Source organism: Elephantulus edwardii, unplaced genomic scaffold (genome assembly GCF_000299155.1).
Source record: "Elephantulus edwardii isolate Elephantulus edwardi_28Jun2011 unplaced genomic scaffold, EleEdw1.0 scaffold00003, whole genome shotgun sequence".
Lineage (NCBI taxonomy): Eukaryota > Metazoa > Chordata > Mammalia > Macroscelidea > Macroscelididae > Elephantulus > Elephantulus edwardii.
In genome coordinates this window covers 1,314,715-1,328,261 of record NW_006399753.1, presented here as the reverse complement: position 1 = coordinate 1,328,261, position 13,547 = coordinate 1,314,715, and the positions used below count along the sequence as shown (strand labels likewise).

The following is a 13,547-nucleotide window of genomic DNA, read 5'->3' as shown; positions in this document are numbered from 1 at the left end:
AATATGACTTATTAATTAATTAAATTATTAGTTATTTTTAATCTGTTATTTCTATCACCAATTTAATTTGTTGCAAAAAGCTCTTTGCAAGTATAAATATGAACCTCACCAGATGTAATACACAAGAATCCAAGCATTCTGGCTGCACTTTCTTCAAGACGTATTTGTTTGTTCTTTTGGCAGTCCATGGGTTATTTAGTGCTCTTCTCCAAAACCACAGATACAGTCATTCTGATTCCTATGGAGCCCTTCAGATGAGGTCCATGTGCAGAGCTGCCCCTTGTGTCTTTAAAAAAAGGTATGTGCAATGAATGGTGTTGTTGTTGCTGTGTGCTGTCAAGTCACCTGAGACTCATCGTGACCCTATGTACAATAGCTCTGAAGCTTGTCCTGGTCCGAAGCCAGTCTCACTGACTCTGACACATTTACACAAGAAAGAGACCTTAGTGACGCCCAATATCAGCAGTCAGAATGTTGGTGGTGGTGGTGTGTAATGTCTAGTTGGAACCAGCACATAGCTGACCCTCCAGCAGGTTTTCCAAGGCAGTAAATCACACATCAGTTGCTCATATGCAAATTCAAGTTGAAGCTAAATGTGGCCATGCTTCTTAGAGGCAAGGATAAGGAAGACTGGTATCACATATTTTGGCATGTTGTTAACAGGGATTATTCCTTGGAAAGGGCTATTATGCTTAGAAAGGTGGAGGAGGTCAATGAAAGAGATGAATGAAACCCCCAGCGAGATGGACTGACTCAGCGTCTAGAGCAAAGGTCTCAAGTATGTCAGAGATGATGAGGCTGGCACAGAATAGGGCCGGGTTCCTAGCTACTGTTCATAGTGTCGGGAAGAGTCAATGGCACGATAACGAGAACATCACAGCAGTGCTTTTCTGAGAATGAAGTGATAAGAACTCCACAGGGTCTGGTCACCTTGTGTTGTTGTCTATGGGGCTGCAAAGGGCTGGCGGCCAGTGAGGAGCGCGGTCCTCCAGGCGCCCAGAGCGGCCCGGAGCGGCCCAGAGCGGCCCGGAAGTGTGCGCCGCGCGTGCGGGTCCGGGTCGGGCACTTCCTGTCGGCGGCCGGGCCGGGAAGGTGAGTGCTCGCTGCAGGCTCGAGGCTCGGGTCCCTGGTCGCCCCGGCCTCGGCCTCGGGACTCCGGCCTTCTCGCGTCGGAGCGGAGCTGGCCCGCAGAGCCACGGGGTGCCCCGTCCTGCAGCCGTCGGCCCACCGGCCCTTCGCGATCGCTGTCTGCGGGGCGCGCAGCGGGCCGAGGCTGCCCGCACCCGGAGCCCCGACGGGGCTTAGCCAGCGCCCGAGCACCCCAGCGCCCGAGCACCCCAGCGCCCGAGCACCCCAGCGCCCGAGCACCCCAGCGCCCGAGCACCCCAGCGCCCTCGCTGCCATCCAGGTGGCCGTGGCTGCCCGCACCCGGAGCTGCTGCTCTCTGCTTCGAACCTGCACTCCGAGGAAGGCCATCCACCCGGAGTCCCCATTATGCTCAGGCAGCGAGGGTAGGGGTGCCTGTGCCTTTCATCCAGATGAGAGGACTGAAGCCCTGCTAAGTGACCTAAAGATGCTTCGTAGGTGGTGGCGGATCTGCACCCAGATTTCACTCCTGCGGCCTCCTAACCTCATGTGTTCACCGCCCTTGACCATTCAGTGGCTCAGCCCTGCAGTGGCTAAGACCAGGGTGGATGGACACTGCCATGGAGACCAAGAGTTGGACTTGAAGTGCTTCCCCAGCTGCCCAGCCTCTCCTGAGTGGGCAGAGGGGCAGCACTCAGGGATGGGTACTCCAGGGAGGCCTCTTGGAGGGGGCGCTGCGCTGTGCTGGGGAGGGTCAGGGAAGCCTTGGATAGCAACACTAAACAGGACTGGTCTGCCGGTTCAGGGAGACAGTGAGTCGTCTGGCTTGGCTACAGGAGGGGATGTTCAGGGAACCAGGCAGGAGGAAGTGGAGCTTGTGAACCCAGGGCTGGTTTCAGGGGAGAGGCTGCTGTAGCTAGAAGTGGGCAAGCACTTGGTGGGTGGGAGATGAGCCGCAGCTTCCCTGTCCGCCTCTCGAGTCCCATAAATCCAGCCCTAAGGAGCCTCCGCCTGTGGAGCTGTCAGACCTGGATCCTCAAGTCATCCAGGAAATGGTGATTGGGAGAAACACCTGCTGGCCTGCTGAGTGGGAACTCCCAGAGGCAACCTGAGGGGAGGGGGCCCAGCACGGCCCCATGCCAATCACTCACCTCCATCCCTTGCCTTTCCGCCCCAGGTCCACCTGGTCTCCTGTTACCACTATAGCCATTACCCTAACTCCTATAACCCATCCAAGAAAAGTACCCAGCCTGTGCCTACCCCTAGCCAATACCCATCACGTCCAGCACCTAACCAGTAGTCAACCCTTCCAACCCAGCCAATACCACCTAGCCCATACCCACCAGTCCACTTCCTAATCACTGCCCTCTCCTGAATCTTTACCCATCCCTACATGCCCTAACCAGTATCTGTCATAGTCCACCTCTAACCACCTCTACCTGTTGTGATTCACCACCTAACTGGTCCCCAGGACAGCTCACTCCTCTAACTAGTGCCGAGCACAGTCCACCGCTCACAGCTAACATCCATGTCCTTCGTATGATAACTATCCCATCTGGGAACAATGCCAGCATTGCTTGGTCTCTCACAAAGTAAGGTTTGCGGGGTCCCAGGAGGACAGCAGTACTGGGCTTTTCTTCCTCCAGCACCCTTCTGGAGCCCTGCCTGTTAGCTCCCTGCTGTCCAGGTGGGTCAGCTGGCAGGTGGAGCAGTTTCTCCCTCAGCCTCTGGCCCAGCTCATTTCACTCGGGTCTCCCCTCAGCCCTTAGAACTGTGTGAGAACACAGGGAAGGTTCCCAGGACCCCCACATCACTGGGTCAGCTTCCTGGTACAGGTGGGGGCCTCCTGTTCTCACCCCTGCACCCACAGGTGCTTCTTGCTGTCTCTTCTCAGGACAAGGCCTTGGCTGCTGGCCCCCTGCCCAGAGCACACTCAAGGCTGCACAGATGTGCCGCATAGCTGAGTGCTATCTGGCATCCTCTCATTGCAGATTCTGAGCCCCAGAAGGTGCCACCGTCTCTCCCACCACACATGCCCAGGTTGGAGGTGGGCCAGAACATGGGGGTGCTGAAGAGCCTGATGCAAACCCTTCCCCAGAGACTCAAGTGTGGGGACAGCTTTGGGCCAGAGGCTGATTTGGAGCAGCCTTCAGGCCAACCGCCAGGGCCTGAGCTTTGTGGATCGAAGAGGGACACCAGGCACGTGACATTCCTGCCACAGGGAGCCTGGGAGACCAGCCCCATTCAGGCCGAGCTGGGCAGCAGCGACAACCTGGGCACAGGCTTCAGGGACCAGCAGGGCAGCACCAGGGTCCAGAAGTACAACTCGCTGCTCCTGAAGCACCAGCGCATCCACACGGGCGAGAAGCCCTACAACTGTCACCAGTGCGGCAAGGCCTTCCACGGCCGCTTGCACTTCTTCCACCTCCTGTGGACCCACACGGGCGAGAAGCCCTTCGCCTGCAGCGCCGGTGGCAAGGCTTTCAGCCAGAGCTCACAGCTCACCCAGCACCAGAGGATTCACTACCAGGAGTAGGAGGGCAGCGGCAGCCCTGCCACCCAACCAGCGTCCGGCCACCTGACTGCCCCACCACTGCATGCCCAGTAAACCTTTTCTGGCCATTGGAAGGGTTGCCAGCTGCTGGCTTTACAGGGGAGGAATGCAAGGGCTTGTCTGCTAGACCACAGGGAACACACGTCTCCCTGGATCCCGCATAGCACAAGGTGGGGCTAGGCTGGGCAGTGGCTTTCTGGGTGAGGAAGCCACTGCTTCACCCCAGGTCAGGGCTCGCCTGGAGTGGTATTGAGGTGTCTAGTGATACATTCCTGAAAGCATCTTGCTTCCCTCAGGCCGTGGATCCCCTCCAGGCAGTGGGAGTTATCTGGTGATGGGTTGGTGGACCAAAGCTCCTGCACAGTTCACCCACCCACCCGACTCCTAGCATCATCTCCCTTCCCTTCACAGAACACCAGTGCCTTCAGGCCCTTGGGCACCATCCTCCCTGCCCCCAGCTAGAAGATCAGGGCTGCATTGTTCATGTCCCAGCAAACGTCCACTGGCAGGACCTGATAGGTCTTGGTGAGATCCAGTGAAGTGGGAGGGGGCTCTGGGAACAGTTCAGGACACAGCTGGGATGCTGTGGCCCACAGGGGCCACATGGCCATGGGTAGTAACAGTGTTGTGGGCAGTGAGGTGCTGGCTTCCTCATCCCCGAGAGGAACTTGGATCCCCTGCTACCCTACTCGCCAAGTTCAAGGCTGTTAGTACAAACCTTACCATCCACTTCTTCCTTTCACTTCTGTAACAGCTCCACCTCCTCTTAGCACTGGACCCAGGCTGGGTCCTTCGGGACCCTTCCTCTGTCCTGTGAGGTGCATCAGCCTGCTGGTCTGTGTCTACAGCCCTAGCAGCTTTGAGGAGGGAGGGTCCTCTAAACACGGCCCCAGCCCCTCGAGGAGGCTCACTCTAGGGGCAGCCAGGCCCCTTCTCAAGCCGACATGCCTAGAGACCCCTCCAGAGGCTCACACACGCACACACACTGCTCCCTTCCCACAGTGAGGATAGCACTGGCCACATGAGCACATCCTCAGATTCCAGCTCTGGCAGCCAAGGGAAAGCCCTTGCCCTATCGTCTTATCCCCTGACCACAGGTGGTGGGCTTCTGGGGAGGGACCCACGTTTCTGCCTCTAGATTGTCGGTCCACTGCAGACACAAGGTCCATTTCTGCATTCCATCCATCAGCACACCCCTCTCGACTGCCCACGCCTATCAGAGGCAGGCACTTGGTTGAAGTGTTACAGGGTCCACAGTCGTGATGACCCACATATATCAGTCCTGAGGTCTCAGAGCTGGGCGGTGCTGGCTGCTTCCTGCTCCCCAGGACTCGTCCTCAGGTGCTTGTCAACACTTTTTATTCCTTGTGTAAATTCAATAGACTTATTTCAGTCAGACTTGGCATTTCTCGCGCCATGTAGTTAAGGCAGGCTGAGTCCTGGCAACAGGTCCAGGCCTGTGCCATCTCACTGCCTTTCCTGTACCTGGCCCCGGGCACAGGTCATGGTATGGAACAAGGGCCTGGTTCTGTGCCAGCATCCCAGCTCCAGCGTCTAGAGCGGAAGCATGGGTCTGGGCACAGGGCTGGCATTCACGAGCTGGGGACACCTAAAGGACAGACTTCATGGGCCAACATGTCCCTAAGGATTAGGCATGCAGGTGAGTGGGGCCCCTCCGGGGCTGGGAACCTCACCAGTTACTAGTGTAATGAATTAACGGTATTGAGTGGTTACTAGCCCTGAAAAAGGGAGCTCTGGTGAGAGCTGAGGTGCTAACCCAGAGGCCATGCTTCTGTGGCCCCAGGAGCCCAAGGGAGGCCAGCTCTTGTGTCGGTACTGACTCAAAAGCAGTGAATTTAGGCAAACTAGAAGGTGAGGGCTCCCACCACCACTGTTGATAGGTACCGTTGACTTAGAACTGGCCTTCAGTGCTATCAGACTACCCATCTTTCTGCAGAGCAGCTGGTGGAGTCGAACCATGTGCCTTTGAGTTGGTGCTGCAATTCTTTACCAGAGGAAGGTGTTGGGTTGGTTACAGTTTAGAGGTTTGAAGGGGAGTCACGAAGGTCCGGGGTGCAAACACTGAGGAAGGGGCCCGCCAATGCCGGGATTCTGGGATGCAGGAAGGGAATTGGGGTTGGAGGAGGCATGCGAAGCCAGGCTTAGAGCAAGGAGATAGGTCAGTCCCAGAGCTCTGAGGGACACGGTGGGACCAGTCCTGTGCCGCTGGACAAATCACCCCAGGATTTTACCAACCACAGCTGCAGACAGACAAGAAGTCACAAAGGAGCTGGCTCCCTCAGGTGCCTTTATCAGCAGATGCTCAAATGGCACCAAGTGGCCAAGCAGAGCTGGGGTGCGGATATGCGGGCCTGCTTAGCACCCGCAAGTGGAAGGGCGTGCCTGCAATTGTGACTCAGAACCTGACACCCAGCACAGGGCGCAGAGAGAGTGCACTGGAGTGTCACGAGCTAAAGCCTGAATTTATTCAGTGCTCAGACCTCGCAGACAGAATCCTGCACAAGCTGGCCCAGATGTGTGGGTATGGTAGCACTTCCTAGGGAATCCAGATGTTTGAGCGCCAGAGGACACACCCCAGAGCCCTGGTACTGCCTGACAGCACCCCAGCCTGATCACATGAGGTGTGGGCACAGCTCCAGAAGATCGTCAGGCCCTTAGGGACCTGGACCTGGACCTGTCATGAGGGAGAGGGCTTTCAATGTGTGCCTGGCAGTTCAACATCACAGACATCTCACTGGGGGACACCGGCAAACTGGACGTGCCAAAGTCGGGCAGAAGGTCAGCTAGTCCAGAACCAGCATTTTCATGGAGGGAGACCCTATAGACAAGTGTGGGAAAGCGCCTGTGGGCACAAGGGCATGTGGGGCACCAGAGAATTTACACCGACAGGCATCCACATCCCTCACCATCAAGGTGCGACCCTCCACGGACAAGGACGTGCAAGGCGCCCCATGATGCCATGATCCTGGGAGTTCTGCACAGTGCTCATGTCAGCAGTTCAAATCCACTAGGTTCTCTGCAGGAGAAAGATGGTCATGTCCCACTGGAAAGATTTAAAAGACCCTAAGTTATGAGCTGCTGTCCAGTGCACCAGGCCTATACAGTGACAGTGACTTGGTGATCGCGGAGTGGTGAGAGGAGGCTACCTGCCGCGCGTGTGTGTGTGTGTGTGTGTGCGCGCGCGCGCGCGCGTACGCGACAAGGCCGTTTTCCTTTGCAACTTCTGAGGCTTTGTGTGCAGACAGGCCCAGGTGCAGGAGGGCAGTGGTTCCAGGCACAAGACTCCACATGGGTCACCACCTGGATAGGGCTGCTGGGAAGTGGCCCCTGGGGACTAGCGGATGAGATGGAAGAAGTCCTCCTGGGCTCAAGTGCTAGAGAGGTCTGCGTCTCCCCTGAGGACAAGGCAGTAAGCTGTAGTGGACATTGGTGGGCGCTGACTCCGGAGCTGTGGGGCTTCAGCAGGAAGGTCTGTGGCTCCCAAGAGGTGCTGTCCCCTCCTCACCGCGCCGGAGCGCCCTGTGGCTCCCCGCCGTGCTCAGGGCCCATTCCCGGGCCCTGGACAAGATCGTCCCCCGGCTGAGTCTCGAGGTGGCCACTCACTGGAGGGCCAGCCCGGTCACAGCGAGGTCGCGGGCGCAGGTTCGGTGGGCCTGGGACGGAGCAGGGACCCGGATACCGTCCAGCCCCGGCGGGGACGCTGCCTCGGTGGGGACGCTGTCCCGGCCAGGGCTCCAGCCTGACCCCAGCAGGGCCGCCTGCACCGCTGTCCCTGCAGCTCCTGCCATCGACGGCCGCTATGTCTCTGCCTCGCTGGAACCTCTCCTTCAGCCGGACAGTCCTGACTGGCCTCGGGGCCGGGCCGCTGACCCTTCCCACCACAGGTCTCGGTGACCACTCAGCCCCGAAGACGGCGCGCGCCCACGCCCGCGCCCCGGAGCCGAGTCCACCGAGCGGGCCCTCCGCGCGTCCTAGAGCGCCCGGAAGTGTCCACGCGCGGGGCGGGGCTCCTGGGGGCGGGGCCGCGGCTTCCGGTCCAGCCCCCTGCTGCGAGTGGACCCGGCGAGCGCCGTGCAGTCTGCGGCCGCCGGGCAGCGCGCCCCGTGGCCTCCCCCGGGACTCCCTCGCGCCCGCACGGCGTCCACTCCGCGGCCCGAGCCCGGGCGCCCTGGGTCCGCAGCTCCGCGCGAGGCCACCTGCGCCTGGGGAGCCAGTTGCTGGGCGGCCGCGGGCTGGCGCTGGGTTGACCATCGGTCAGTTCCCAGGTTACTTCACTTTCCTTGTTTGAAGCCCTGCGTGGCGCTAACGCTTGGCATCCGACCCAAAGGTTGGCAGTTCGAGGCCACCAGACGGAAGAGCAGGTGCTCTCCTTCCAGAGTTGGCCGCGGGGCAGAGTTGTTACCCCGAGGTCCCTGCAGGGCAGCCGAAGGGGGGGTTGGGACCCCCACTGTGTATGGACAGACATGCGTCCGCCTCTCAGCTCGCGTGTCAGCTCCCTGCGGTGGGCGGGGCTGGGCGGAGGACGGAGCAGCCAGAGCCCCTGTCCACCTGCTGGGTCGCTCTCTCCCGCAGGACGCGCCCGGGAGCAGGAGGACTCGCGCGCGCAGCCAATGGCTGCTCGGGCCACGCCCGCCGCCTCGCCCGCGGAGGTCCAGCCGCACGGTACAGCCCCGCCCTGCCCTGGCCCACAGGCCACCGACGGCCCCACTTCTGTCGCCCTGTGTGCTTCCCTCACCCTGGAGGCAGGTCTGGGAGGGGCTCTGGTTCAGGCCTGTCGCGGCTGCGGTCTGTACAAGTGTCTTTCCCTGCAGCATTTGGGAGATTCCACTCCGTGGTCGGGTTGGCGCGCTTTCAAGAAAAGTAAAGAGAACGAGAAGGGCGGTAAACAAACCGCTGTGGGCAGCTCCCGCGTAGAAACGCTCTCAGCCGCTCTGCGCTCCATCCCTGCCGCTTCCCACGCGCCTCTGGGCGCTGCTCCGAGGACTCTCGGCCCTGGCTGCAGCCCCAGGTCCTGACCCCTGCTGGTCAGAATATTGCCGCGGTTGCAGCGCAGCCGGGCTGAGGTCCACCCAGACCTCTGGTCCCAACCTTCCCTGCCGCAGAGGGCGCGGGCTGCCTCCTCCCGCTTCCCTGGGGCTCACATCCCCGGGGGCTCGCGCTGGACCCACCACCACGGATTTCACGTCTCTGAGCAGTCACAGCTGTTCGTCTCTCTTGTAGAATTGCCGCTAGTTGATAGATTAGGGGGCTCTCCGAGTTCAGGTTCCCTTCCTGGTCCACGTGGGCATGGCCCCCACCTCTGGTCAGTTTCTCATGCTCCTGCAAAGAGGCCCGCCCCTGCTGGGGGGACCGCTGGAGAAGAATGCAGCACTGGGGTCTGCCCAGAAGTTGGTTACCAGCCTGGCCTTTTCCTTCATGAAATGTGCCTCTTCACAGGATGCCCTTCGACCCTGCACCCCTCTTCCGCCCCTTAAGGTCAGGCTGGGGCTCTGAGGGTCCCCTCAGCCCTTTCTAACTGTAGTTCTTAGGGCGGCAGCTGTGTGCGATGTGGGGGAGCTGCATGCTCAGTGACCCCACCTCTGTCCTGTCTCCGCCCCTGCCCGCCTTCTCTGCTCTGTCCTGTGCCCACTCCTACTCTCTACTCCCTTTCCTGCCCTGCACCTGGCCTGGCCACCGCACCCCTGGTCCTTGGAGGACCCTGCCTTCACTACTTCCCATCCTCTGTTCAACTCCTAACCCCCTCCTCTTGGATTTGTGTGTTCTCTGTCCCCCAGTCCTGATACTCATTTCCCCGTTTCTGCTTTCAGACTGCGGGAATGAGGCTCAGTGTGTGGAGCGGACTCCTGAGCCTGAAGCTCCCCAAGAGGCAGAGACTCTGCGCCAGGCCGCCTCAGAGGAGGAGCCTGGCCCAGGATCTGAGTTCCGAAGCCCAGCCAGCACAGGACTGTCGGAGAACTCTCAGAGCGACCCTGTGGGTGGGGCCAGCGATGGATGTGACCCAAATCCTGGGGTCCCTGCAGCGTGCGGCAGGCTTCAGGAGCCAGGCCTGGAAACCCCGAGCAGGAAGCCCTCGCGTCGGGCCGGAGCGCTCAGACACGCACGGGCTTCGGGTGGAGAGAAGCCGCACGTGTGCACAGACTGCGGGAAGGCCTTCGGCCGCAGGTCCGACGCCCTGAAGCACCAGCGCATCCACACCGGGGAGAAGCCGTACTCGTGCGGCGAGTGCGGGCGCGCCTTCGTGCACAGCTCCCACTTCACACAGCACCTGCGCGCCCACCGCGGAGAGAAGCCCTTCACGTGCCCCGAGTGCGGCCAGGCCTTCAGCCAGAGCTCCAACCTGGCGCAGCACCGGCGCGTGCACAGCGGCGAGCGGCCCTACGCCTGCGCCGTGTGCGGCCGCGCCTTCAGCCGCAGCTCCTTCCTGCGTGAGCATGGGCGCATCCACACGGGCGAGAAGCCCTTCGAGTGCGCACAGTGTGGCCGCGCTTTCCGCGCGCTCTCAGGCTTCTTCCGCCACCAGCGCGTCCACACCGGCGAGAGGCCGTTCCGCTGCACCGAGTGCGGCCGGACCTTCGGACTGAGCTCGCACCTGATCCAGCACCAGCGGGTGCACAGCCTGGAGTGAGCCAGACGGCCACCTGGAGAGGCCACCTCGCTCTCTGGCCTGACCGGCGCAGGTCTGGGGAAGCAGCAGCAGGCAGGGTGAGGCCAGACCTCACTTCTCTGGGCTACTTTTCCTGTGGTGCTCTCTTGCACCCGGACTTCCAGCCCCGGGTCCCGACACACCCCCAGGTTCACCTGAAGCTCTCTGCGGCTAGGCCCTTCCACTGCAGTGGAGTCGGCTCTGATGGGTGGCAGAACCTACATCTTGTTTCTGAGTGTAAATCTTTAAGGGAAGAGACTGCCCAGCGTTCTCCTGGAGCAGCTCAAAACACCAGCTTCCGGTCAGCAGAGCAACTTGAATCTATGCCAGCATGGTTTCTTGAAGGCTGGACAAAGAATCAGAGTCGCCCACCTCAGAAGTACCCAGCATGGTGGATGGAGGCTGAGCGCTGGTCCCCGTTGTCCCCCCGTCCTGAGTCTGCTTTTATACAGCTCCCAGGCCAGGAATAGTTTTTACATATTTAGGGTTAAAAAAAAAAGAAAGAAAGGTAAGACCCTGCACTAAAAACACTGCCGCCCCTCCTGCACATTTGTCACCTGATGATGTGTCCCTTGACAAGAAGGTGGCCCAGAGCTCTACTCTCCATGGGACTTACAAGTGATCTGGTGACAGGAATCGAGTTTATGTTCCAATCTCCTCCTCCCTGCCCAGCCCCAGAAGCTTGGTGGCTGAACTGTCCCCACTTCCACGTCCAGTGGTCTGGGCATGGTGCCATCCTTTGAGAGCTCTGATGCCCAGAGCCTTGGACTCACCAGGTGCCCCACAGAAGGCAGGACCGCAGGCAGAAGGGCATGCAAGGCCAGGCTGCTGGTCCTGAGCTTGCATGGAGCGTGACCTCGAGAGGGTCTCAGGGCAGGAGGGGAAGTGGGCCCTCAGCACGAGAGCAGAGCTGCGTGGTCAGTCCAGAGAATGCACGGTCCTAGAACTGGAGAAGTGCCCCCTGGATGTGCAGGAAAGCGAGTATTTTTAAGTGTTTTATTTTGAAATGTCTTTTACAATTTGTCATAAATAAACATGCAGTGTGAGGAGAGGGGGTGCTGGAAGGTTTTGTTCTGGTGTGCGGGCTGAAAAGCTCAGGGCACAGGCAGAGGGCTGTCACACCAGCGAAGTGGCCAGTGCAGCGGGATTTGGAAGGTCGCTGTGAGCAGGCAGTAGCCACCTCATTCATCACAGCAACTCTGACCTCAAGCAGTCCCAGGACAGTGGAGGTAAGAGTCCCCCAGCAGCACCGCGGGAGAAAGGCCTGGCAGTGTATGAAGACAAGTCGCCGAGGCCACTGTAACCTGGAGCACACCTAATGTACCTCTGGTGGACAGGCCCCATGGAGCTGAGCTAGTGAGCAGAAGGTCATCTCCGGTGGTGGTTCGAATCCCCGAGCTGCTTTGTGAGAGAAAGAGGGTGGTCCGTTCCCATGACGACTCGGTCTCAGAAAGCTGGCAGCAGCTCGCTGAGTCAGAACTGCGCTGCAGCCATGGGCCTGGCGTGGGAGGCTGGCTGGGGAGCCGGCCCCTCTGACCCGGGTGGTTGAGGGCTGTGCTCTGGCCTACAGAGCCTCTCATCCACCATTCATGTTCTTCCAGCTGTCATCCGTGGAGGGGGCCTGACCCAGCATTTGTCCCACCTGTCCACTCCTGTTGATGCCACCGCCTTCTGTCTCCACTGGCATGCACATCATTCATTCACTCTGTACTTGGCCTGGTGTCCAGCTTCACCACCTCACCCAGGGGTGGGGTCTAGAGAAAGGAACCCAGAAGGGACAGCCAGTACCCTGCTATGTGACCTGGGCTGTATCCCTGGGTGTCAGGAGATAACCAGCATCTGGCTTTGTGACTGTGACCTGTGCCGAGTCCCCAGGGTAGCTGTGGAACTGTGTCTGAGGTGTCAAGAAACAGCCAGCACCCTGCTATGTGACTGTGACCTGGGCTGAGTGCCCAAAGTGGCCGTGGGACTGTCTCGTGGTGTCTTCTGGAGTCTCTTTCTAGTGACAACAGCTTAGACTGATTTTAACTGAAGAGGGGACCTTGAGGTGGGGTGTGGTCAGGGACTGAGGGACAAGTCTGGGGGGGCCTCTTCTCAGCTTGTGTCCATGCCGCGGTCCCCCCCTGGCAGGCAGACTGCTGATGTGCACCATCTCCCACCAGCTCAGGAAGCCCGGTGAGGATGGGGTGGGTGTGGGTTCTGCAGACACACTTGGAGAAATTGGTCCAGGGAGAGACACAGGCCTCTTTGAGAATCCTGGGGCCACGGTAGCCTGTCCCTCAGTCTCTGACCTCCCCTCCCCCACCGCCCATAACCCTTCTCTTGATCCAGGCGATGCCCCTGCTCCTCTGCCCACAGTGGAAGTGGACACTGAGCCTGGTCCCACAGCACCAAGGGTGTAAGCTCAATGGACCCACCCACAGGGAGTAGGAGGGGTTAGGGAACATCTAGGGTGATGAGGGGCAGCTGAGAGCTTGGGTTCCCCACCATCGTGTGCAGTTGCTGTGCAGGGCACTGACTCTGGCACCATTGCCTGCAAGCCTATGTACCCCCACCCCCCAAGCTCTGTCCTGTGGCTCAGTGCCGGGGTGGCCAGGAGACCTAAGGGCTGGTGGCAGGGTGGCTGGGACCATGTGGTCTCAGGTTCACAGCCAGCTCTGGGGTTCACAGGACACATGCAGTCAGGCGTCCTTCCTGGGCAAGAGGGCAGCAAGGGAGCCCCAAAGCCTGCGCTCATGTCTTCTCACTTTCTGAGGGCAGGATGCTGGGGTGTGAGCTCAGCTCTCCCAGAGCACAGTGTGACGCTCCTCCAGTCCTTTCCTGTCCCACATCCACACTTGTTAAAGGGTGGGCTTGGCCACTGGGTCGGGACAGGACACAGGCCACCTGAGGTGTCTGGTCCACCCTGAGCCTTCTGTGAGTTTATTGGCGCTGCAACATCCACATACTTGTGTGTCCCTCCTCCACACATCTGTGCACTCCTCAATGCTGACACCCAGGTCCATGCTCCTGTGCGCCCCTCAGTGCTTGCCACCCCGTGTCTACATCCACGCTTCTGTGCGCCCCTCAGTGCTTGCCACCCCGTCTACATCCACAAACCTGTACGTGGTTCAGTAGCATTTTCTTTTGCGGTGCAGGCTCCCTCTGGCACACACACCAGGTTCTGAGCATATTCTAATGTGGATGGAGGGGTGACCAGCAAGGGACCAAATCCAAAACAAGAAGCGTCAGAAACAGAGACTC

The 13,547-nt window shown here is 59.7% G+C and overlaps 1 protein-coding gene across 1 annotated transcript in view; it reads left to right on the top strand.

Annotated features, from left to right (window-relative positions):
- GLI4 (GLI family zinc finger 4) overlaps positions 1-10,286 on the top strand; it is a 13,371-nt gene extending 3,085 nt beyond the window's left edge. The window contains exons 3-7 of the mRNA XM_006879436.1: positions 960-1,092; positions 1,192-1,511; positions 3,078-3,491; positions 7,989-7,992; positions 9,824-10,286. Coding sequence (XP_006879498.1) covers positions 960-1,092; positions 1,192-1,511; positions 3,078-3,491; positions 7,989-7,992; positions 9,824-10,286 — 1,334 coding nt within the window. The remainder of the gene's footprint in view (positions 1-959; positions 1,093-1,191; positions 1,512-3,077; positions 3,492-7,988; positions 7,993-9,823) is intronic.
- Positions 10,287-13,547: the final 3,261 nt, after the last annotated feature.